The 27,383-nt window shown below is 35.0% G+C and overlaps 1 protein-coding gene across 1 annotated transcript in view; it reads left to right on the forward strand.

Moving 5' to 3' along the window:
- The window catches only part of MALRD1 (MAM and LDL receptor class A domain containing 1), a 258,192-nt gene that overhangs the window by 123,699 nt on the left and 107,110 nt on the right, over positions 1 to 27,383 (forward strand). Inside the window, exons 27-28 of the mRNA XM_038174819.2 lie at positions 7,301 to 7,546; positions 10,624 to 10,781. Of these exons, the coding sequence (XP_038030747.2) occupies positions 7,301 to 7,546; positions 10,624 to 10,781 (404 nt within the window). The remainder of the gene's footprint in view (positions 1 to 7,300; positions 7,547 to 10,623; positions 10,782 to 27,383) is intronic.

The following is a 27,383-nucleotide window of genomic DNA, read 5'->3' on the forward strand; positions in this document are numbered from 1 at the left end:
AAAAACACTTTCCCACATGCACCCTCTTCTATGTCCTCCTGCCGAGCAGTGTAGGGGAACAGGGAATGATGGCTGCGGTCAGTTCCTAACACTTCATCTCTGCTGCTCCTTCATGGTCAATCTCTGCCCCTGCTCCATGTGGGGTCCCTCCCATGGGATGCCATCCTTCCCATACTGATCCTGTGGGGGCTGCCCACAGGCAGCAGCTCTTCAAGAACTGCTCCCACATTGCTCCGTACTACGGGGTCCATTCTCCAGGAGCAAACTGCTCCAGCACAGGTCCCCCACAGGTGGCAGCTCTCCCCAGATCCCCTGCTCCTGCATGGGCTCATCTCCATGAGCTGCAGCTAAGTGAATTGCAATCTCTTTCTAATGAGTAACAATAAAGTACCAGCAAACAGAACAAAGCAAAAATTGTAGATATTTCAGTACTCTACAGTCAGTAGAGGTTATGAGGTGAAATAGTGATAGGCTACCTTTCTGCTGGATTTTTGGATTATTAGTGATTCTGAAGATGAATATTACTGGATCTGATTATTGAAATAGAATCTTCTCATGTTTACGTGTGAAAGCAGAAAAGTAAGACATCAACTAAGAAAAAGTTAAAATTCAAAGTTTTCCACTCAATCTGACAAAAAAGCATACTATTCTCTAAGAAAGAGATGATAATATATAGTAGGTTTAAAGTCTTTTTATTTATTTCCAGCACTTCAATTTATGAAAGCCTTTAAGAATTCTTGTAAATTCCAAAGCTTTGCTTTTGAAGCAAGATGTACTTTTCACGTTCCTGTGCTGATAAGTCATTACTTCTATGCATCATCAACAGAGCACTTTACTCTGTGTCCTTCAGTCCTTCAGTTATATTGGAGAGATGTTCATGTTAACTTTTTTTTTTTTTTCAAAACGACATACAATTCAGCCAATAATGTCAACTCAGAGCAAGAATAATAATACAGTAGTTGTTTCAGGGGAAAAAATAAAACAGATCTAAGTTAACCAGATATCCCCTATGCCTGGTATGTCAGACTTACCTTGATGATTAATTACTCTGACCTCTATACAGTATTATAGTTCTACAGGAATTGTAGCTTTGATTTAAGAACAGGTATATTTCTAGCCATGTGAGTGCAAATGAAATATTTTGAAAATATTTTGAAGTAGATCTAGTTTTTCAAGCCGACTGATATATTATTCTAAGAACTGACTATTCCCGTTCATATGAATTGGATTTTAGTGTGGAAAACATAGGTAATACAACTAAGTACAAGAAGTTTAAGAGGTACCAATTTAAAAACTTTTGGAATATGGTCATCATCAATCAGTTTCCTCTGATTCCAAAGCAAGATTTAGTTTCCTGGTGAATTTAAAGCAATGCTGAAATACAGTAAGATCTGAAAATGAATATTTATATTATGAAAATTAAATGTTAAATACTTATGACAAGTGACATTGCTAGTGTTATCCCACACAGAATCAGTTTTGCAAATTTCTAGGCATTCCGATCTTATATATTTTTATCAGTTTAATTATTATACTTAATTTGTTTCCAGTAAGAAAAGTTCTATAGAAGCCTAGTTTCAAGAAGACTGGAATCCCACAGAGAAATGTGAGATTTTCCAATGTATTAGTAGATACTATAGGCATGGACTAAGATACTATAGGCATGGACTAGCATTTAGTTCATCTCTTATACATACTTATAATTATATAAGCAAGTTAAGGTATGAAGGTGTTATTTGATTTTTTAAGCCAAAAAGCATTATTATTAATATCTAGTTTGACCTCTAAAACTAACCAAGATTTTATCTAGTGAACTTCAGGATGTATTCAATAATTTCTAGTTGGACTGAAGCATATTTCTTGGGAAAAGTTTCAGTCTTGATTCAAAGACCTTAAATGATGGAGAATTTATCACAATCCTTCATTATCTGTAATTAGTTAATCGTTTCAGTGTAGTTTGAATTTCACTAACTTCAATTTTCCAACACTGGATCTTGTGAGTTTTGGTTTTGCTCTATTTGGTCACTCAATGTAAGTATGTAATCAGACAAATTTTGTAGGAACCTTTCATGGCCCTTCCAAGCAAATATGACACAATTTTTTTTTTGATCAAGTGAAAATTAAATTATAGGATAATGTATTTTTATTTATTTATTTACTTGTTTGTTTATTTATTTGAACTGAGAAATTAGATACATTACATACAAATTAGATGCAAACACTTTGTAAGAACTTTTAACGGATTTTCATTCTAAAGCTATAAATGGTATCTTAAAGAAAATTAGAAAAGCTGATGCCTGCTTAAAGGGAAAGATGAAGATAAAACCATGGTGAAATAAAAGGCAAAGTATATGTTGTGTAGGAAACAAACAACTAGTAGAGAATTTGAGTGATTAAAAATATAGTACCTTTGCAAGTAAGGTCTTTCTGGACATAGATGTAGGATGATCATCTAAAGATCTTACAACATTTTAAATGAGAATGGAAGAAAACATGTTCATACCAACCCAATCTTCCAAAGGAAAACAAAAGAATAACTGAAGGATGGTTTTGCATCAATTTATAATACATTATGGAGTTCACTTGTTTTAGAAACCTATTCAGAAAATGCTAAGCTCTGTTAGCTGTCCCTCATTTGTACAGCATTTTTACTAGTAATTATATGATATCTTTAATTAGTCTAATGTCTATATTTCCATTTTATCCATGTGCAGATGATTCCACAGTTGTGATGAGTTTTTTCCCCAAACAAGTATTTAAAAGTAGCATTTTGTCTTTAATGTATATATATAAAATACTTAAAATTTAGGATTATATATTTACACTTGATTTAATTTATTTCTCAGAAAGAATAAACTATCCAAATAATGATGGTACGTTCAGGTGCTCACTGTCAGGATGAACACTGTGTCCTCTGATCAATCATTGTCTTTCATTTTGACCCACATGTGGTGAATAGAAAGACCACAAATAGGTCTCTAGAATAGAAAGACTTCAAATATATCCCTGGAAGTGTTCAAGGCCACTTTAGATAGGGCTTTGAGCAACATGATCTAGCAGGAGGTGTCCCTGACAATGACAGGGGGGTTGGAACTAGATGATCCCTTCCAACCTAAATCATTTTATGATTCTATGATTTCCTAGGACAATTCCTAGCCAATAAATTAGTATATGCATTGACTATCTAGAAAACCTTGGCTATCACTTTTTTTGCTTGACTCTTTGCCCAACTTACCTTTGGAAATACACTTCAAAGGGAAACAATTGATATGCTCTATTAACTTCTTATGAGAAAAAGTTTGTGAGCCTTTACTAATGCTCTGTTTCAAATAAACTTCCTGGACATGACTGGTGACCATTACTGGAGAAATATGGCTTTTGCTATAAACTATTTGTCATCTTCTTTCTTTAAGTTAAACGTATATTAGCTACAGTCTGGGAAACTACTGGAGTAAAAATATTTAAAGGAAAGATTTGGGAAAACTAGATAAAAGAGTATCTAAATACTCAGTTTTTATGAATAAATAATTTTTATTACATAAAAGACAGATAACTTTCACATTGTTGAATGTACTTCATGTCCTGGGAAACCGGTCCGTTGGGAAAACCCGAGCTCTGGATCTTTGCTGATAGAACAGGCTAAAGTATATAAGGCTATACACATATGTGAAGAAAACTGTATTGGGGTTCACCAGTTTTGAAGGTTTTGAAACTCAGGTTTTGATGGTCTCTTAGCATGGTCTTGAGGATGTAAATGATAAGTCAAAACTTACAGTTAAGATATAGCTTGAGTTTAAGTCACAATGCAAATATCCCCATACTTTCTAATATGGTACAAGTTATTTGAACTCCATTGCCAATGAAGCTTAATTCTAGTAATAATTTTCTTTGCCTGGGAAACAAATATTCTGATGGAGAATTTATGTTTTTGCTTCTTCTTGTAGTGCAAAGGGAAAAACCCATAGCTAACCTCTTTGAACTGTTCTTATTTGGCAAGGGATAATGGATCATGCGAGGTATTACAGTAATATAACATGAAGGGAGTGAAAAATGATTTCACAAAATAAATTCCATGAATTTATATTAATTTTCTTTACAGAAAATATATATACATTTACAAAGGATCTGTATGTAGTGAAATGTGGTGGGTTTGGTTGGTTGGTTGGTTGGTTTGTTGGTTTTTATGGACTTATTCAAAAAAGGAGTCTTATGCTGAGGACAATGCAGAACGCGGCACAGACACAACCTGAAAAAGTAGTGAAGTTTGTACTAATGACATAGACTGATATAAAAATTATCCAGCTCATATAAAAGTCCTGTTATGGCACAACATATGGTTTCAAAGATTACAGAATATTTTTTTCCCCTCTGGAATTACTTCTTTAAGGAAACAAACCATTCTTGCTAGATTTAGAAATTTACATGAATAACACATGCTGATGCTGTTTCTTAATATAAATGTATTTTCCATAATTTATTGCTGTTCTGCTTCAATGCTACAATGTAAATACCATGTTATCTTTATTACTATTCTAAATCTTTTAAAGTTCATTGATCTAGAAGATTAGCCATACTCTATTTCTGCTAGTAGGATTATTTTCTCTCTTGATGTTTGCAGGAACATTTTTTTCTCAAAATCTAAGAGAAGCACCTTTATAATTAAAGGTTATTATTGATTGCCCTAATTATGTATTTTAAAATATAGATGTTCTATCTATTAATTTTGCTCAAGTTGTTTAAACAAGGGGATTATTGACCAATGCAGCAGTTTTCCTCTTTTGTATAAATTCTCAATATGGAGATTATTGATCTGAAAGACACTAAGAGATCCTTTGAGTCCATTACAGTCTAGTGTGTCGATGTAATTAGTACATAGGGGAAAAAACCTACATGCTAATAATTTTTAAGGAACACTGTTCAGATGAAGAAGTTACTGAGCCTTACTAGGTAGAAGTCCCTTTCAATTAATTTTCTCTATTTCACCCACAATAACCTATATAATATTTACATTCATTGGGTTGAGAATAAAAGTAGAGAGGAAAGGAAGAGAGCTCCAAAAAACTTTTCTTACAGTTGTTCCCTGCCCAGTTATGAAATATGACATTTAAACAGAAAACATACAAACATACTGTGGAAGTACATCCAGAAACAAGTCACGTAACAGACTCAGTTAGACAGTGTAATATCATTCATTGCACATGCTTGAATAGAGTCATTCATGCCAGGATTCAAGATAGATTTTTCTTTTGCCTCAAATAACAAAGAGTTCCGCTTTTCAACAGAACTTTATTTTCAACATGAAATTGGAAGCAAAGGGACCTCAAAATACTATAGGTAATGCAATTATTGATCATGATGAAGAACAAGGTAAAGGGTTTCCAAGCATGGACCGCATCCTAAAATTTAAATTCCTTGTTTGAAGAAAATAAATTTAAAAGTTTAAATTCTTAGGGCAATTACATAAAAAGAATTTAGAGGTTATAATATCTAGCTCCTAAAAATTGATGCCATCCTAAAAATTGATGCCATCTAAGTCAGGCAGAGATTTAATAACAAATTTATATCATTCTTTGGGGAACAATGCACATAACTGAAATTCTGAAGATTGCTTCCCTCAAAATGTTTGTGGTATACACTGCCTTCCAAATGAATATCAACTGAATGGAGGTGATTGCCAGATATCTCTCCTAATAGTTTTTCTCTGCGGTTTGCATTTAATACTACAGATTGTTAAAGAGGATAGGTTTCTGATGTACTTCAACTGTTTTGCAAGTTACAATAACTAAACCTTGACTTATGTATTGATATGATGAATGCATTCTTTTGGGTGGGATTGTTTTCATACATTTTCTTTAATAAAAACCACATTGATGCTTCCATAAACTTGTAACAATGAACTTCATACAGGTCTTTTTCTTCTACTCAGAGCCTACCCATTTTCCTTGTCTCCAGCTGCAGAAACCCTTGCCTAATCTTCTTCACTCTTCTAAGTACATATCAGAGCTTTATTCTGGCTTCCACCCCTCTGTTAAGGATTTTTTCTTCCTTCTTTGAGCAACTGTTAAAAGTCATTTTTATTTTTTAAAGCATGTCTATTAGGAGGATTTTTTTATTTATTTAAAAAAGTGTCTAATCCTTGTTGGCACATCTGGTGATTCAAGTCTTGTTTTTAACTTACCCAATGCATGCAGCAAAGGGGTGTGACAATTCTCAGTTGACAATTCTCTTTCACTTAGTTTGAGTCATTTGCAATTTACACTCTGGCCTAAAGAGAGTCTTTAGAGACAAAGGTTGCCAACACTCCAGCTGAATATACCATCTCTTATTTTCTTTTTGTTAATAAACATGTTGCTTTGGACTCACAATAAAACCCAGCTGCAGCTGAATTTTATTTAGGTCTATCAGATCCTCCTTTATATTAAGATAGTGGTACTGGAAATATATTTTTAACCCCATATGATTTTTTACCATCAGTTAATTCAAATTCTACCTGCACTTATACAACTTTCATATATGTGCATATTATCATTTAATGTCTGTGAGCTAATATAGTGTCAGTTCTATTTGTAAATCAAATTCTGCTTGTGCATTTATTTGTGGCAGAGCACAATGGAAAATGCGAATGGGGAGTCCTTTTCAGAATTTTGTGTTTGTCTCCCTTCCTGATTAGAGAACATACTGTAGGTGCTGCTTTTTATCCACAGACCTGCAGAAACTGATCTGAAATGAAAACTTAAAGCTTGGAAATGGATCCTGTGAAATTAGTCCTCCAGTGTTGAAGCTGTACAATAGCAGAATTATCCTTAAATAATGCCAGGACTACTGCACAAAAAGGACAACATCACCCCATTGAACTCATTTGCAAAAGAAAAATGCATTAAAAGGCAAACCTCTGTAGTTAAAATATAAAAGCTTTTTCTTCCAAACTGGGGCTGCTAAACTAAGCTCAACTTTGCAGCTAAAATAGAATGGTTTAATCCTACACCACATGAAAGGAGAATGTCAGCAATTAAGTCAGACTAGAAAGCTTTGTTAGTGAAGGAATGCCTGGCTGGAACTTGCCCTCAAAGGCTTTACAAGGAAAACAGTCATTTATTTAGGCAATCTCTTGACAAAATACAAAAGAAATAAACTGATAATGGATTGGCACTTCAGGGGAACCAAAGGCTTTTAATAAAACTGCCCTGGACCACCCTCCTTCTCCTAAATATCAAACTCTCTGTGATGTAACCTTCCAGTAACCTTGCTGGAATGCATGGCAGTGCGATTCACCAGGATACCCCCATTCTTCTCCTTTCAGGCTCCTGCTCACATGGCTATTGGCAATGTCAGAACGGCAAGTGTTACAGACCAGAACAAAGCTGCGATTTTGAAGACAACTGCGGGGATAATACAGATGAGAGTGAATGCGGCACTTCCTGCACCTTTGAGAACGGCAGCTGTGGCTGGCAAAATTCCCTGGCAGACAATTTTGACTGGGTGCTGGGGGTCGGCTCACCTCAAAGTCTAAGACCTCCCAGGGACCACACGCTTGGAAATAGAACTGGTATGTTGTCAGTTCATAAACGAGATGTAATTGTTTTCGTGGATCTTCTCATACCTCCCTTCAGAGGCAACAGGGGGGTTCTACATGTCTAATTAGGGTGTCATTTTTAAAAAATGGCATGTGTAACAGTATCCAAATATTAATTACTGTTGTAAAATGATTTTAAGTTAGGAAAAAAAAAATGATTCTTAATTGTTTCGCCTTTAACTATTTCTGTATGAGTACAGCAAGATAATTTGTTTAGAGAGGCATTTGATCTGGGTGCAGCCTGCAAAGATCTGTACACTAGCTCAGATCTGAGATCCACTGGGTCCCACTCCTCCAGAGTCTGAGCTCATTTCCAGGAAGCTCCAGTTCGTGTCAGAGTGTGTAATTCTGTTCTGAACATAAGGAAAGCAAGCAAACAAACAAACAAACTGGTATACAATATCTTGCATACTGGTTATTAGTACTTCTGAGTGGCAACAAAATGACTAACAGAGGTGATTTTTAAAAGGTAATAATACATTTTAATTTCTTACTGAGAATTAATTAATGGGGACACCTGTGAATTCTTTTTTTACCTTAGGAAAATTCTTCTTTATTCTCCATAGTCGTATCTAGTGTGACCTGATAAGAGATGGAAAATGGCTATTTAGGAGTTAAGAAATTATCTGAAATTTTGAAGTTAGCAACAGTGACTATTTATAGTTCAATTTGGGGTAATTTAAAGAAAATACATTTAAACAAACAGATCTCCGTTATAGGCAACAGTGCAGCTGTTTGACTTGTTCTGGCAAAGCAGCCTCTTCTCATTCTTGCTGCAGGCTCCATGCCTTCTTCCTTTGTCTTTGAAGTTCCCATAGCCCAAGCAAAGTTGTTACTGAAGCTGAGCTCAGACCTGATCTTAATATGAAATATGCCACAGTAGGGTTGCATGAAGGTGTAGGATGTGTAGGACAAAATTAAATAAAACCAAAGATATGTAGGGACTATCTTTCATTTATCTTTAAGAATATCTGGTTCTGGTACAGCACAGATTTATGCATGTCTGTGTTGTATATATTGAATTGGCTTTAAAAAAAATGAATAAAATGTTTTATAGTCTTGATATCATGCTCTCAAATATCATAGAATCATATCATAGAATGGCTTGGGTTTGGAAGGGAACTTAAAGATCATCTAATTCCAATCCCCTTGCCATGGGCAGGGATGCCACGCAGTAGGTCAGGTTGCCCAGAGCACCATCCAACCTGGCCTTGAACACCTCCAGGGATGGGGAATCCACAACATCTCTGGCCAACCTGTTTCAGAGCCTCACCACCTTCTGAGTAAAGAATTTGCTTCTAATCTCTAATCTAAAGCTCCTCTCTTTTAGTTTAAAACCATTTCCCCTTGTCATTGTCTGCCTGAGCAAAAAGTTGCTCTCCATTTTTTTACAAGCCACCTTTAAGTACTAAACAACTGCAATAATGCCACGCTGAGGCAGAATTCATTTCACTTTTGACAATTTTACTGTGGCCAAAAGTTTAAAGGTGATGGTTGTATCGTTAGAACTGATAGCTCTTAATAAGTGTGTTCATCATGAGAGAACCAAAACAAAATTCAGTTCAATTGTTGAAATTTTCTCTTATGGGATAGAGACTGTGTTATTCAGGGATCCTTCTGGTCCTCGTACAAAGAAAGAGGGATTTCAGCCCTTACTTCCAAAACCACAGTTCTTGAGCTTGCACCTAGCAATTGCTTATTTCTGGCTCCCCTAATTAGTGCCTCGGTTTTCAACATCAAATTGTTGAGAATTTGCTTAGAATTAGAATTATCCCACCCTCATTGGAATTAAGTGACTTTCAATTACTTCCTAGCCAGGCTTGGCTAGCCATGACCAGTTGTCAGGCAGAGCATACTACATCTCGAGTCTGCCCCTCACTCAGTCAAGTTTCCTTCCAAGGAAGACTGGTAGCTTTTTATTTGTTTGTGTGTTTCCCTCCAAACAGAAATCATTTTCCTAGTATGAAATAGGTGTTAATATAAACATCAACATGTGAAGCACTCAATCCATCCTAGCCAAAGCTTCCTAGCAAACATCAACACCATGTTATGGTGTGCTTTTGATATCTCATGGTGTTTATGTACGTGGCTGTTTTTAACACACAAAACAGCAGATGTGGAAAAAAATAAATTTTCATTTGTGTTTTCTACGTATATTTTAAAATAAAATATTTATCTCAAAAATGTCACTACATTTGTTAAGACTATGCGTGGCCTCAGGGATGAAGCAATGTTCTCACCCCCTAATATTATGGCAAACATCTATAGCCATAAGTGAGCTAGAGAAGTGTCAAAGTTAGAATGAATGTTTTTTTACTCCATGGGGCTTTTATCTCTAATTCATATACAAAATTCTATTGATGTGCAGTTATAATTTGTCAGTGTGCTGTTTATACAATGCTTATGTTATGTGAACTATATGTTTGTTGCTTGCACAAAGGAAAAAAACAAAAAACAAAAACAAACAAACAGAAACCTACAGAACTTATTATACTTCTGATTAAAATAGGAATGGGAAACTCAGGGAGCATATCAGTTTCAGAATATATTAACTGTAGGCATTTGTTTTTGCAACTTCCTCTGAGTAAATAATTTAAATTTGATTTAATGTTCATACAATAATGAGTACAGCTGACCAAAAGTAATGGGAATCCTTAGGGATACCTAATGATTTATATGTGTTTTTTTTTCTATGGCTTGACTTGATATTTTGAAGGTCATCTTTCAGAAAAAATTAATCGTGAAATTTATCACTGTGTGGGCATTATATGATATACTGTCAAAATAGTAACTAGTGTTGTTGAACAAGGAGATATGACCAAGGTATCTGGGAAACATGGAATTATTCTCTGTTCCCAGCTTATTCCTGATATAACAAGTATACAAGGAAAATTATCGGATAATTCTTTAACCTAGGTAGAGGTTCACTAGCACAGGATGCATTTGGGAACCATGTTTCATATCTCTGCATTTGTATTGCTGAATTTTGGTCATGGAATCTAATTTGAATGTCAAAAACAATTTTTCAGGAATACGTAATTTCATTTCAGGAAAATTCCTATATCTTGAGGCCACTGCAATAGGGCTAAAAGATGAAAAAGCCCATGTGAAGAGTTCCAGATTGAAAGAGTCAAGCGGGAGTTGCATGATGAGCTTCTGGTACTTTAAGTCATCAAAAGCCGCAGGATGTATTCAGGTTCTGATTAAGGTAATCAAAAATTTGCTTTCTTTTGAATACCTGGTGTCTGTTAAGGTGTGTGTGCTTCAGCAGAGTAGTTTGGCTCTGTTAGAGTGGCTTGTAGACTGAAAGAGCTCTCACTGCTTGTGTCTCCCAGGCACCTCTTAGTGCAGCTTTTTTGTTGTTGTTGTTGTTCCAGTCTCTTAAAAATGCATTTGCCATTTCTATTCCAAAATATGTTTCTCTGAAAAGTAACAGAAAAACTTTTTAAAACTTCTTTCCATTTTACCTTTCTCTTTGACACTCTCCATATCAGAGCTATTTTATTATTTTGCTGTCATATGTATCAGTAGTTACATGTTTGCAACCCTATAATTCTGATAGAATGATAACCACCAAAAAATAGCAGCCAACACAAAGTGGGAAGAAAATGCAAAAGTATGCATGTATTAAATTGTCTTTTTGATGTAGAAAGGCACAGAATATATAATTGATTTTCTTTAGAAATGTCATTTTCTTTACTAATTGTGGGATGACATAAAAAATGAAAGAAAGCAAAACCTATTTAAAATTATTCAGTTACAAATAAAAACTGGTACCTTCTTTAAAAATTGGCCATGCTGTTTGTTGCATGTTAAAGAAAAAAAAAAAAAAAAAAAAAAAAAAACTAAATGCTTGTAAAAGTAAGTTTAAAACCATTTTTATCGTGAATAAAATACAGCAATTTATTATCAGTGTAGCAAATGTGTATATTTCAACTCCCTGTGCATGCTATGTCACCATAGGGCATTTAAATAGTATTCCAGTACAATGGCCAAATATTCCAATTTTAGATGCAGCAGAAACTTTTGCAAATGAGTTTGTGTATTTGTGCTCACCTGTATATGTACAGGAAGTGCTCATTATCCAAGTTCAAATCAATGGTGCAATTTACTAGCCACAAAGCTGTTACCTTCTCTTCGGTGTCTCTAATAAAATCTTGGGATATAAATTGTTTTGGTGAACTTTTTTACTGAAAGTAATATTTTGAGATATTCCTACTATACTTCATGGCAGGTGCAAGAGAAGTATATTGTAAGAGATATTTTGAAGCAAAATTACGGTAAGAAAAAGTTCAGTGTGTCTGTTTTAGTGGTGATGGTCCCCACCATCTTATTCAGCACTCATACTGACTCACAGACAGAAGGAAACTTTAATTTTGGAACAAAGGAGTTTGTTTTGCTTACTCCTTCTAAGGAGTAAGCAAAAAAAATCAGGTGAAAGGAAAGACAGAAGTTTTATTTTTATGCTGTTATGAAGATATATTTCCTAATCCCACTTAGATTGTTTCTGTTATTAAAAAAAAAAAAAAAAAAAAAGGAAATTTTAGGTATTGCAATAGGAAAGGAACAATAATCAAAGGATATAAAACATTTGTTGAAGATATTTTTTTGAGGATGAATGATAATTCACCCTTTATATAGAAAATAAAAATTAAAAAGATGATTTAAATTTTTTACAGTAAGGGAGACCTCTTACAAGGATTTGAAATAAAAGTCTGAATATGCAGATGTATGCAGGTTTATACGGAAGGTGAAACTAGCCATTAGTAACTTTCTCCACTGAATGTGACAAGGCCAATATACACAGGATCTCTTTAGGAAGTTCCAGGGGACCTTACTGAAGCGTTTGTCATTGTGAATTAATTCTATCCTGTTATAGATGAGCAAAGACATAATGATATTCAGGGCAAAAGTCCTGGCAAACTCACAGCAAGTGAAGCAGAGCTCCACTGGCACCACCACAGTGACAGACCAACCAGGCTGATGCACCAAACAGCTGGTGCTGGCAGCCCTTCTCCTCCAGCTGCTAGCAGGCTGGTAGAGTACATCATCACCTGGTTGCTGCGGCTTCTCAGCAAAAGCTAGAAGCTACTGCAGTTGTTTCCTTAATATTGTTATTGTATTTAGCTTGTCTAAGGTGGAAAAGAGAGGAGAGAGCTACAGCTGTAGAGTATATATACATACAGTAGAGATGCTGCAGATGCCCACTGATTTCTTCTGGACATTTGTATTTCTAGGACAGAGTAGTTTAAAATGAAATTTTTACAAATCAATATCATTGACTTCACTTACTTATTTGGGAAGTCACTCAAGAATAAAGTCTGAGGAAACAGCTTACTCTGCCTCATCGCTCAAAATAGTCTATTTCTGCATTGATTCTTCTCACTGGCTGCGTGAAAAACAATCAACTCCTCACATTAATATAGAAGTTATAGATTTCATTGGGTTCGTGTTGCCTTCAGAGAAGATTATCTGACTTCTATGTAGCTAGGGGAAAAACCTTTCCAGTTTCAAAGATTTGTGTGAAGGTTTTACTTGAGGGACTGCTGAAATCCAAAGCATACTCCAGACAATGTAGAAAATGTACAGATTTTTCACTTACCCTTCTAGACCTAATAAAATTTCTAGAGAAGTTTCTTTATCTTATGCAAAAGATAAAGTTTTCTAGTTTTTTTGTTTTTTTGTTTGTTTGTTTGTTTTTTAATGTTCAGTAGTTTACATTTATCTTTGTTTGTGTCCTAGTATGTTGTTTATTTAAAATAGTTTTTCTTTATTAAATCCAGGAAAATAGATATTCAGCAGAATCCAGTTTGTCTTAACATCATGGTGTAGTGGCCTTTATTTAATGAGTATCTATAAAGCTGCCAAAACCCAACAATTTAAAATTCTTTACTCTCATTGTTGATCTGTGAATTGTTATTAAAAATTATATTTGAATTGCTAAAATGTGTGATCTGAGGAAGCACTAATAAGTGAGAGTAAGAAAGAACTAACCTAGTCCCAGGAGCTTTAAAGGAAATCAGTGGGGCTACTGTGAAATCCAGTATTACTTGCCAAGAAAAAAGGAAGATTAACTTTCATGGTAGCTTTACTTCCAAGAGCAAGATAATTTTACATTTACATGTGAATGCAGAATCTAATAACAGCACTATTAACAGCTTTTTTCCACTTTTTTAGGCTTTGTTTCAGAGAGGGTTGTTACTGAATTGAATTTGACCCCATGAAGGATATAAGGATATGTCCAAGTAAATTGAGACCGAATCAGTGATTAAATAGGAATGAGTCAGTTTTCAGTGGAAGCATCATCTCTCAAAAATAGTTAGTTCAGAATGGCAAGACAAATATGCACAACCCGAGATAGGACAGACCCCATTCAGTACACTTTATATTCTTGGATTATTGTGAAGTCATTTCAGTCTTCTTACCTGCAAATTACTGAAAATAATATATATGTATATATTATATTGTAATAATATGTAATTCACTGTATTCTTTTACTAAAACCAAATATAAGCATTCTTTCCAAAAAACTAGGTGAGCCAGAATAGTATATTTGGACATGCTTGAAGAAGAAAAATACATATATTCTGAAGAAGGATTAAAGAATCACCCTTGTATTTTGGAATCTTGCTTATGAATACAAGCGGTTCATCAGAGCATTTGTAATTTAAAATCATGTTGTTTTGAGAAAGGCATATACAAGAAATTGTCTGCATGTGAACTATTTAGTATTTTTTTGTTTGTTTAAATTCTTTGAGAATATGACTTTTATCTCCCCTGGGAGGTAATGATGATGAGTAGTAAAGGTTTAGTGTGACTAAGGGCACATCTGTCATGCAGGGCAGTGTTGTATTAGAGGACTTAGCAGTCTGACAGATTTAGACAGCACGATGCATACTGAATAATCAAAGTAACATAACAATATCCTGTGATATTACAATCGGAATAATAAGCTCTGCCTCTCTGACTGAAATATGCTGTTTTCTACTCCAGCCTGGCACAGTATTACACAATATGACAGATATGAAAAATGCACTTTCAGTCTATTCCACGCTGCACAGCTCTCCAGTGTTTTTTCATTCAACTGATTCCTTAAATCAGAGATCTCTGCCAGTGGTTTACTTTATTGATTTGTGGGCTCATAATCTCAAAGAGTGGTAGTGGTTACATAGCTGCTTTTTAAGCATATAAGGCTTTGAAGTATATTGGGAATCTCTGCAAGTCACACTTCTTTTGTTCTTTTTCTAACACCTTGCAGTGCAGACATTCAACAGTGAAAGTCATGATTTAAGCATATCTCAGGAAAAGTCTTTTAAGGATCATAGAGCTGCTATTGAATGATTTTTACTGAAGCAACTGACATCAAAATTAGATCTTTTTATATAGCAGCTGTGAAAAAATTTTTTATGAAGACAAAGGGATTTTTTTTCTAAATGATTAGGTGTAGCTTTGAGCTCTGAGCTGTTTCTTTCAAATTTCTTCTTCTAAATGGGAAAAAATTGAAATTGAATTAGCGTATATTTTCTTTTATATATATATATATATATATATATATATGTATAAAATGCAGTGTAACCTGTTGCCTGCTGGTGCCTTTTAGAAAGCACATAGCATTGTCAGACCTGAAATCCCAAGACATAATCTTCCTGAAGAACAGCTCTACTTGGAAAAACAACCAATCAAAAACAACAGAAAAATAAATAAATAATAAAAAACAAGCATTTGCAAGAGTTCCATTTAACATCAGAAAGGTGGAAAATCTTCCTTTTTTCCTTTTTCATTTCCTTTCTTTCATACCACAAGATACCTAGGTCTTCTACTAAGAAAATTATTCCTGTTGTGAGACAAACTGAACTGCACTGTTGTTAAGTTAGCAAAACTTCTGCGAGGACTGAAGTAACACTGATGCTCATTGCAGAACATTGATTTGTTTCCAGTTTTTTCCTCCTTTAATACAACTTCCATTTTTAATTCACTGTTTGTTTTAACTGTCTTGAAGTTGTTTTAGTTTCTGGTAGTCTTTGATCTTTCTCAGGCCTGTAGTATCAAGCTTTAGTGTGCTTAAAATTACTTTGATGTATCAATAAAAGGTCTTAGCATGAAAAGAATTATTTTTGTGGTTACAGAAATCTTTTCTCTTTCTGGCCTTTCTCTTTCTGGCCTTCAGCTTCCAACTCAGAGTATCTTCAAGAACAGAAAGAAATAAAAGAAGGAAAAGAAAGGGAGAGAGAAAAAGAAGAAGGAAAGGAAAGGGAAAACAAGGCAAGGCAGTGGTTATGTTTTTGTTGTTGTTTTTCTATACTTTATTTCATAGAGGTATCTGATTCCAATTTGTTTTATGCAAGGGTCAGACTAGACAGGTTTTATCACCTGTTACACTGTGAATAATCTATGTGTGTTCTTGTGTACACACATACTTGTGTACTATGTATGTTGACCCCTTTGTGTTAGGTAATGATGAATTAAATGAAAAATGAAAGACTGCTTTAAGTAGTTGTTAAATCATTGCATGCACTGACATTCTACCATGGTGGCAGAGATGATCATTCACAGCAGTCAATGTAAGAAGAACTTTGAGTAACCTCAGTTTCTTCCCACTGTCTTACTTACCATGGAGACATACTTTTCCGTAACCTGATAACTTTGTATTACCTGCCTGTGAGAGGGTTAGTGCAGAGACAAATTGTCTGCAGTCTCATGGAAACTCCATAGTCCGTTCATAGTTGTTATACTATCTCATAATGATGGATTCTCCATACCCAGAGGAATAAGATGCTGTGGAAGAGACATTTTTAATCATCAGGTAAAATTTAAGGGTGAAAGAATATGGTTAAAGCTGAATACAAGAACAAAATTGCAACACATAAAGCAATAAGATATATTATTAAAATTTGATTGTCTATTGAGAATCCTTGTGTACTGACTCCTTAGCTAGTGAAATTGGTCTCTACAGCCTAATCTGACATACTGTCCTTTTCTTATTCTCTTAATATAAAGAAACAAACTCAGAAAATACCAAATACTTTGCATGACCTCTCAGTTGAGATGAAAGTTCTTGTTGTTTGTTTTCTCATCCTTTTTTATTTGATTTTGTTATTTTTTAAACTGGGAAATTCAGAAGGTTATCCAAACAAACTGGACATTTTCTTTATTTTCCTGTTTCCTTGATTAATGTTTCTATTTTTTATTTTTCTTGATTATGTTGCGATTATAGTTCTAAAATTTAATCTTCTTTCCCTTCTTTAATCAGTGGCATAACTTGATAAAACAAATGGCATTCTGTTAATTGCACGCACTTACTAGTTTTGCATAAAATGCGTATAAGAAAAATAAATGTACAAGAAGAATGAATTGAGAATGGATCTGTGAAATACTACACAAACTTGCATGTGCTCCCTGACAAGTTGATCAGATTCAGTCTGTAAGTCTGAGTAGTAACATGGAGATTGCTTGCAATGTTATCCTAGTGCCAAATCCTGAGTGCCCTCTGTACGGGCTCCCTGTAAAAGATGTGCTTTAATGTTGCATGTATTAAATACGGTTCTGGGCCGCTCAGTTCAAGAAGGACAGGGAACTGTTTGAGAGAGTCCAGCGCAGAGCTACAAAGATGATTAAGGGAGTGGAGCATCTCCCTTATGAGGAACAGCTGAGGGGTGACCTTATTAATGTTTATAAATATGTAAAGGGTGAGTGTCAGAAGGATGGAGCCAGGCTCTTCTCAGTGACATTTGATGATAGGACAAGGGGCAATGGGTACAAGCTGGAATATAGGAAGTTCTGCTGAAATATGAGAGAAAACTGTTTCACAGTGAGGGTGACGGAATACTGGAACGGGCTGCCCAGGGTGGTTATGGAGTCTCTTTCTCTGGAGATATTCAAAACCCACCTGGACTCATTCTTGTGTGACCTGACCTAGGTGTTCCTGCTCCAGCAGGGGGACTGGACTTTCAAGGTCCCTTCCAATCCCTGACGTTCTCTTATTCTGTGAAATTTTTAAAAAAGTTCCTTTTTAAAGTTTTAAAATAAACTTAAAGTTTCCCAAATAATCTGTTATAATAAATAAAGGCACTGGCATAAGATATTATGAATATTTTACATTCCAAGGCTCAAGATTTATATTACACACAGGATAGCTTCTATAGTCATGTCAGTAATCCTACAACAATCTCTTTCTCATATTTTTTTTCTTTAATTATTACGGAAAGATTAGGTGTCACTGCCCATATTTAAGGTTATTTGGTGTTTTCAATGAGACCCTTTGTTCAGTAGTTTATATTGTCAAAATGTAGTATTTTAGCTGAATTATTCCATTATAGGTAACTTTATAAGACTTAGTTTTAGAGAAAGTCTCAATCTGATGGGGATCAAGACCCATTCAGAAATTACTGTTAGGAATATTACCTGTGTGCAGTGCATCAAATGACTTATAGAATGATCTACTACTGTGTTATTGAGAAATTTAAAACATTTAGTCTTTTCAATAGAGCAATATTTTAACAATATTTTAAATAAGATTATGGGAACAAGATAAATGAGAAGTGTAAAACTGTGATAACAGGAATTGGATATATCAGAATTTATGATTCTTCATATCTCTCCATTGGTTAAGGAGCAAGCAACAATGTATGCTTTTTATAAGTAGTTTTGGTTGTTGTTGTTTTGTTTTGTTTTTGTTTGGTTTGTTATTCATTGGTGTGGGTTTTTTTTTTCTTGACTTCAAAGATTGGCAGTCATGCCCTAGACTGTATTAATGCATCCTCCTTCTGATACATGAATGGTAATACCATTAAGCAGAGGAAAAAAATGGTGATGAAAATGACTAGTGTTGTAAACAGCCTATGAGGTAAGAAAATAACTCTCAGATGAAGCTCTTGAATTTAAAGTTTGAAAAGAAAAAATTAAGCACATTCTTAGCTCAGTTGCAACTGTGGAATGGCATGTATATGCAAAAGGCAGGATATGGCAAAATATTTTAAGTTAACTTAGTATTTGTATTCCTATCTTTAATGCCTGAGACTAGACACATTTTGATGTATCAGTTGTAAAAGCTGTTTATAAATTGTTACGACCTCCTCTTGCCAGCACCACATTAAAAAATGTTAACTTCTTGCTGCATCAACAGCTCTTCATCCAAGATTGATACTGGCTAAGTTAAACTGTTGACAGACATGAATATATGATATGAAAAAGATTGTGAGACATACCATGCAAACCAGTAAACACAATCAGAAGTGTTCTATGTTGCATTTTGCATTTAATCCCATCATAGCTTCTCTGAGTACTCAGGTTTCTTATCTACCTTTTCAGACTCAAATTTTTCCTACAGTTCAGCCACACACCTTGGGCTGTCCAGCTATCCTCAACACTTCCAAGCATGCCTCATTCGAAGTTTTACCAGGCTGTATCTGTATTAAAAAACTGAAGAGCTAATATTATAATTTCAGTACTGCTCTTAACACTGAAGGCTTTCTAACAGAGTAAAACATCCTAATGTGGTTTTCTGTTTGAATTAATGAAGTAATAAGAAATTATACTGTAGTACTACTGAAATAAGGAATTAAAAACATTTTTGGCATAAATTCCTGGAATATATGGGTGTAACAGTGTGTTCTGCACAGTATATTTGATTTTCCCTTTCAACCAGAACAGTAAAGAAAGAAATGCATACTTAAAATTACATTTTTGGCTTCCCACATATCAGAGCAGTTAGTGTTTTTAATCTGTGATACTTATTTCACTTTAGCTCCAGTAATTTTAGACAACATGGAAAGTTTTCAAAGGCTAATGCAACTGAAAAAAATAAGAATGGCCTTATATATATGACCTATATTCCATAGCTTGGATCCTAAGGAATAAAAATAGAATTATTTAACATCCAGCTATAGCTGGACTTTATTGTAAACCAGGAATAACTAGATGAGGATGGATTATTAAGGTCTGTTGTGGTTTTATCCCAGCCAGCAGCTAGGCACCACACAGCCATTTGCAACCCGTGCCCCCCCCCTCCCTGGGATGGGGGAGAGAAATGGGAAAGTGAAGCCTGTGGGTTAAAATAAAGACAGTTTATTAAGACAGGAAAATAATTAAAATAATAATGATAATAGTACTACTAATAATAATGTGTACGAAACAAGTGATGCACAATGCAATTGCTCACCACCTGCTGACTGATGCCCAGACTATCCCTGAGCAGCTGCCCCCCCATCCCAGCTAGCCACCCCTATATATTGTTTAGCATGACGTCAGAGGGTATGGAATACCCCTTTGGCAAGTTTGGGTCACCTGTCCTGGGTCTGTCCCCTCCCAGCTCCTGCTGCAACCCCAGCCTGCCCGCTGGCAGGACAGAGCAAGAAGCTGAAAAGTCCTTGGCTTGGTGTAAGCACTGTTCTGCAACAACTAAAACATCAGCATTTTATCAGCACTCTTATCCTAATCCAAAACATACCACCCTACCAGCTACAAGGAGGAAAATTAACTCTATCCTAGCTGAAACCAGGACAAGGTCCATAAAGAATTAAAAGAACTGGAGTCTTGTTTTTTGAAGAAAATTAAGATACAAAAATAAAACAAACAATCAGCAACAATGACAAAACACCAATAACAAAACAACAACCTTGAGACTACACCGTAAGAAAAGTGCATTTTCTAAAAAAAAAAACATGGATACCTTTCAAAATTTCACAATAAGTAGCTGTAAGACTAGATTTTATCTGTTGGCTGGCGGTGAATGAATTCAGTGAAATATTTTAGAGTAGTTTTAATTCTAACACTCATGATAACAAGAAAACAATGAAAACAAACCATTATTTTTAGTTCCTTGCAAAATAATCCGTTTTCTATAAAACATTAAATGTCACCTTGCATTTCTCATTATAATGATAGGGAAAGTTTGATGCCACGGGTGCCGTCTTATGATTAATAATTATAAACAGTTTTTGGATGGCAATTGCTATCCTCATTGAAAAGTAAGAGGAGGCAGCTGTTGTGGAAAGGTTTTATGAAACCACGGTGGAAAATTACTCTTTTGAGTACCTATTCATTTTATGTAGCTAAATTATCAATGTTTTCTATAAACTGTGTTTTGTTGTTTGAAATTACAGTGAAATGGGCCAGGCACACAATGTATATTTAGCTGAATTAATACATTAAGGTACAAATAATGTTGCAACTTTTCAGTAATTTGTTTAGTCTTGTATTCTTTACATTTATACCTTCTCATCTGGGCAGCTAAAAATATTGCATTTTCAACTGAATGTTGGTATGATTAAGCTGCTCTGCCATTTATCCAATGAAAATCTGCAGCCCATACATCTATACTAGATGTTGTTTTTCACTTCAGCTGCTCACTGCTGCCTTCCAGTAAGAACCTAGTATCTTGCTGTTTTCTAACTTCATGTGGTTTGATCTGTATGGGAGAAGAGGTTCTTTGAACAAGAATTTTTTATGTGATCCAGAAGAAGTGGTATTTAAATTTTGATACATGAACCATCTACTTCATTTCATTGATCAGTGAACAGAAGACGACTCTTGTTATTTATGACATGGAAATACTCATTAGATTTGAAGGGTTCTGCTGTGCACAACATTACTCTGAGAAGTCTGATGGTGTGATTCAGTTTAGAATTGTGTTCAGTGGGAGTTCAGAGGGAGTATGTTATCAAGAAGTTTATTAGCAGTCACAGAATGATTTAAGTGGATTTCCATCTCTACACACAAGATATTTTCTTCAAGTATTCTTAAAAGAATGACATTTTTTAGTGCTTATTTATTTAGTCATTCCTGGCTGCTTTAGGATTTTGTGGGCTATGGTAAGGAAATAAAAAATAATAAAAATAAAATTATTCACTGATTTACCAGCTGCACTTTTTTTTTTTTTTTTTTTTTTTTTTTCCCTTAGAGCCTTAGACTTTGCCCAAGTCAGTAGTGTAGCATGGTAGTGAGTTTAAGTCAGTACATGTGGAAGTTAATCTCTGTACAAATTGCTGTCTCCTTCCAAGCTGTACCAAGATTTTTATTTGTATAGAGATATTAGGTATTTCTTCAGGTAGGATTTGAAATCTCTTGACAGTAGTGATACAGTGAGACCACTCCAAAGAGGTCAGCTATCTTGAATAGATCTATCTCAGAGTCAATCTTTTCATCTTGAAAAGAAGAATTGTGCTGTAGTAGATGAAGATCCTGAAAGGCCTTACAAATGATATCCAAAGAAGGTGTGGTCATATGAGAAAGAAAAGTGCAGGAAGCCACATAGGGAGACAAAAGAAGGCACGCTGCCATCTCAAAGCATGTTAAAGTAACTTAAAACGTACCATCTAGTTCACCTGTTTAAATATGCCAATCTGATGGCTAAAAGTCTTTGGTGGTACATCTTGTATGCTACTGATATAGAAACTTCTTACTTCATTATAAAATATCCTCTTCCATGCAGAGTGAATTTCTGCTGTAGGAGTGGGAAAGGCGTTCTCCCACAAATATACTGATCCACAAATTCTCTTATTCCTGTTGCTTTGTCACTCAGTGTTTATTTATTTTATTTTTTTGGTAGTGTCACAATGTTTCTTTAGTTCACACAAGGAGATTTATATTCCTGTGATAATTAGTTCTATGTTTATTTGCTGTAGGGAATGAACCCATTTAGAAAATTCAGACAGTGCTTCTGCTTCTGCACTGTCTGTAACATATAGGGAAAAACTGAAAAAGTGGAAATGGGAAACTAGAGTTATCACAGTTACTAAATCTGTAAAACAGAAGTGGGTTGTGCAACAACTGCTGCATTTGGAAGAAATATCTGAGGGAACCCAGTATGGACCCCTTGTTTTTTCATTGAAGACTAAAAAATTAATGGGAGAAGCTCTGCCAAACCCATTTGTGGTCCTGTAAGGAGGGAAGAAATGCCACTGAATTTCCTGCTTTTTCTTAGTTCTATTTATATTTGTTTGACAGGTTGAAAGTTATTATAAATTCTCTTTTATACATTTGAAGTCTGGCTGATGCTTGTTTTCAGATCTATCACTTTGCCTCTGTGTCATCCAACCAATTATTTCTATGTTACAACAGGAAAGAAATCTTAGAGATTTCTGCACTTTCTCCAGCAATTAGATTAATTTTTAAAGAAATACATTAAGATTGCAAGACCTGCTGTAAAATTATAATCTGTCACAATATGGATGGGATTCCTGTGACTGGAAGTCATAAATGCCTGCCATGCAGACACTGTGTCAGGCACCCAGGCCTCTCACTGCTCTTGGTGGAATTTTACTCACTGTTTAAGGGAGAATTGTGTATGATTTATCTCTGTAAGCATCTACAAGAGGTCAAATGACAGTGACTATTGCTTTCCATATACCTTCCTGTAGGCATGTAACTGTATATAGTATATCTTAATACACAGTAATATATAGCATTCTATAGGTGAATTTGTGTACATTCTGGAATGCTATTGGATAAATATTCAAGTTTTAGATACTTCACTAAGTATATTGAATACTTTCATAGATAGTTCATATTTATGGTGGCAATTCAAACACCAAGATCTTGTAAATCTTACAAACCTTTATCTTCTACATCCCTAATTTTATATATACTTATATACTTCTAACTTTATGTTTTTGAACATGTAAAGTAATGGTCACTGGGGAGAATATTAGGGAAAGAGATGGAATGCCATTGAAGTGCTTTAATATAATGAGAAATGTCAGTTATGAGAGCCCTCAATTTGTAAAGAATATATTTTATAACCACAGTTTAAAAATTTAAATCAGATCTCAGTTTTTGTTGGTTTGTTTAGTTTTTGTTTTGTCATTCTCTATGAAATAAATAATTGTATCCATCAAATATTGCAGAGGTGGGGCTTGAGCATTCCTCTTAAAGATGTCTCTGCTCAGGATCAATTCAGTGTAGCTTAAAAATATTTAATCAAGTCTTGACTATTTAAAGAGCTTGCCATTCTTTTCAGCCTTAGTGTTTTGATTCTCCTGAGCCTGTCCAGTTCATCTAATACACTAGAAATCTGTTCTATATTTCTACAAGCCCAAAAGCTTCAAGCAAATTGATAAGAACATTCCAATAGGAATAAGAATAGTCTGTAAATGTCACAAAGAAAAAAGTACAGTTACATCCCAGTGAACATCCCACTACATCAAAGTAGGGGTGACATCTGACTGACAGTAATCATTCTCATACTTCTGAAAAAGCATAAGATCCTCTTTGATGATTAGTAGTGAATATTCATGTCAATCCTTGTCCTGCAGACTTGTCGCTTTGAAGAAATTACAAGTGACATATTTAGTAAAAACTTGAACATTTGAAAGTAATTATACAAGAATTAAGTTACCATTGTTAGTCTTAAGAATTATTGTTGTTAGTCTTACAATCTTATTCTACTGCCCTAACTCTTTTTTCTCAACAGAGTTCCTTAGTTTATAGCAGATATATGTACCTGTTTTCCATCTTTTTTCAAATATGTAAATTCTCAGCAGAAGTCCCTGTAAAGATATGCTTTTCTATTTCTTACATTCTTTTTTTTTTTTAAATATATATAATGAATCAAAGTTGTATTTGAGGTGAATTGCTAAATCAAAAAATTGATTAAAGCAAACAAAATCCCTGAAAGATTCCAAATATTGGTGTTCAGCTGAATTAGCTTTGCTTTGGGACTTTTATTTTTGAAGCCAAATGTAAGGAGAGTACTAGAATTCTTCATGTGCAAATCTTCACATTTTGAAGAGTAGTGTAGGCTTTGTACTGAATCATACCATGATTCCCCTAGTACAACAGATTTTGTAACACTGTGAATGGAAAAATGCTTCTGATCTTCCTGTCATGTTAACATTCACAAGAATGTTAACAGGAATGTATTTCAGTACAGACAAAGAGGTTTATGTGGTCTGGTGATCATGAGTTTGTGAAGGAGTCAGTCAGACTTAGTTAATCTGTCCAATCACAGCCACTACAGAGTGTGATGACAGTCAGAAAACCCACTTCTGAGGGCTGCCAGAAGGGGGATAAATATTAGACATAGGAACATATGGCTTAAGAACAGCTTCTGAGACATCAAATCTGATTCCCTGGTACAGCAGGAAAGAGTTTTCATATGCTTACCATGTATACTTATCACAAAATTGGAAAGGTCAAAGATTTTCCTCTTTGGGCAGAAGATTTTGTTCCAGTATGTATGTAAACTTTGGAGATATACTGGTTTAAGTTATTACTCTACAAATACAATCAAGTGATTCCTGCAGGAGTAATTGTAATGTTACCATAAAAGATGTCTAGCAATTCAAGGGAAAAATAAGGTCCCTTCACCACTCATTGTCAAAACTTCAGAGAAAAAAGTCATACCCAACAGCAAAGTTTCTGTCTGCCCACTGTGTCACTCAGACAGTACTTATAGGCCTGTGGTTGGCTGTACTAAGGTGCTCAACTTCCAAGCAGATCTTTGCCCAGGAGTGAACCATGTATTGATCAGTTGCTCTAAGATGAGGTGTGTTGATGAATAAGATTTTGGTACCACTGCCTGAAACGTTTGAAATTATAGTTCAGTTAAACACTGAATAATTATCCAAACTGGCAGGCAATTACCTGAGTCAAGGAATTTGTCAATCTTTCCATTTAGTTTGTATGAACACTAATTCAGTGTCAGAGTATCTAGACCAGATTAATCTCTTTCATTTTTAGGAGAGTTCTGTATTTTCTTACTGTTACAGTAGCCACCGGGAAGACTGAAAAAATCACTTTTTTTGATGCAGCTCATCAAGACTTTCTGCCCTGTCTGAAAGCTTTACCCTACATTCAGTAAGGGCAATGAATGTGCCAAACAACTCAGCACCACCTGACTGATTTCAGATGGTGTATGCATATACATGGGCACACACCTAAACAAAATTTCTTTCTGCTGGTTCATCATCATTTTAAAAACACCCTGTGCATATCTTGGCAGTAGCCGGTGTGCTCTGTGATCCTGAGATGTGAGTTTTGCCCATGTCCCAGTTTCACTATGGCTGCTCAGAGTGGCCTTTGTGGTTGGGGATGAGTGGGAAGGAGGTCTGTGCTTACCATCTCCCCCCACAATAGGTGCTCTGAGGTTAGGATGCAGCCTGGATGTCACTTCAGGTTCTAAAGCTATTAAGGGCAAGTAGCTTGTACTTGGAAAACAAATTTGCAGCCTATCTCTCATTCAGTATCTCAACTGATAAAAGAAGACACCAATGTATACTTCTTTAAGAGATAAAATATGGTTCTTAGAGGAAAAGAAGTATTTTTAAGAGCTGTCAAGACTATTTTGAAGATACTTGCTTTTTACACTTGAGATCTGGTGAAAATGAGTTAAAGCTGATAAATAAAAACAAACTGGAATGTGGTTTTGCCTCTCACGTATTCCAATGTAGTGACTTTAACATGTGCTCTATAGGTGGAAAAACATGACAGATTTCAAGTTATCTCACGTCTGCAAATGTCTTTTTATTATTTTGATTCATAAACTTTTGTGACATCTGATACTGAACATGTTCTGCATTTTTTTTTAGGAAGTTGGTATAAATAAAGGTTTGACTTTTCTATCATAGTCCAAGAAATTTAGCACTGCATGATGCCTAGCATACTGTCTTTACATTGACACTACAGGTTGTTGTCATAGTTGCCCAAAGTTTTTCTATTTTTTATGTTATTTCCCATGAGTTTGCTTTACCACAGAATTATAGTTGCCTCAACACTAAGATGGGAATAAACTGCAGAAACCTGTAAAGCATGGCTAAAACAAAGGTGTGGGAAAGTTTCAGACTAAGTGAAAATGAGTTGCTCATTATATTAATTGTCTTATAAAACGTCTTTGATGCTTTTGTTAGTCTTTGCAGTAAAACGAAGGGAAGGGAAGGGAAGGGAAGGGAAGGGAAGGGAAGGGAAGGGAAGGGAAGGGAAGGGAAGGGAAGGGAAGGGAAGGGAAGGGAAGGGAAGGGAAGGGAAGGGAAGGGAAGGGAAGGGAAGGGAAGGGAAGGGAAGGGAAGGGAAGGGAAGGGGATCACAGTTGTATCCCTTAATCTACCTAAAAAAAAAAAATCACAGAAAGGTGGATTATACAAGGGAATAAAGAAGAAAATTTTGTACGTGAGGATAAAGGAGGGCAGGGAAACTAAGGCAGGAGGTAGTAGTACAAGGTGCAAAATTTTAAAAAAGAGGAGCTATTTTATTGCACTGTTCTGATTGATAAGGATAACACAGGGAATGAAGATGTATTTGGACAACCTAAACATGTAGATATATATATATGATGGCAAGCGTATCAGGGGAATCTAGAAAGAAACAAACGTGTTTGCTTGGTTATAAATGAAAGCTGACTACAATGAAATCTAACAGTTTTAATAGTTGTGACAGGATAAATCAAGTTTTTAAGAAGATGATACTGATAGAATATCTCAAAGACAATCAGTAAATTATTCTTGTATTCCCAATATAGATTTCTTCTCCAAAATAAGAGTTTTTTTTAGCAATAAATTCATCTTTGCAACTTGTCATTCCTTGAAATGACTACCTGCTTGAAACAAAATTATGTCTCCAAATGAATTACCAGTCACTTTTTATCAAAGTGTTTTTGAAACTGGCTTTTCTCAACTCTGCATTTACAACAATTAAGAAAGAGCAGAGTCTTACCATTTAGCTCCTAGAAATATCACAATTGCTGGCACTCTGAACAGGGTGAGCCTTCTGATACTGTGAAGGAATCTGAAGGAATTCACTATGAGATTCCTGAATTCCTCAACTGGTGCATTTGAAAAAAAAAAAAAAAAAAGGAATGTCATCAGTGGTATAAGCTTTA

This window comes from Anas platyrhynchos, chromosome 2, assembly GCF_047663525.1.
Source record: "Anas platyrhynchos isolate ZD024472 breed Pekin duck chromosome 2, IASCAAS_PekinDuck_T2T, whole genome shotgun sequence".
NCBI classification, from domain to species: domain Eukaryota; kingdom Metazoa; phylum Chordata; class Aves; order Anseriformes; family Anatidae; genus Anas; species Anas platyrhynchos.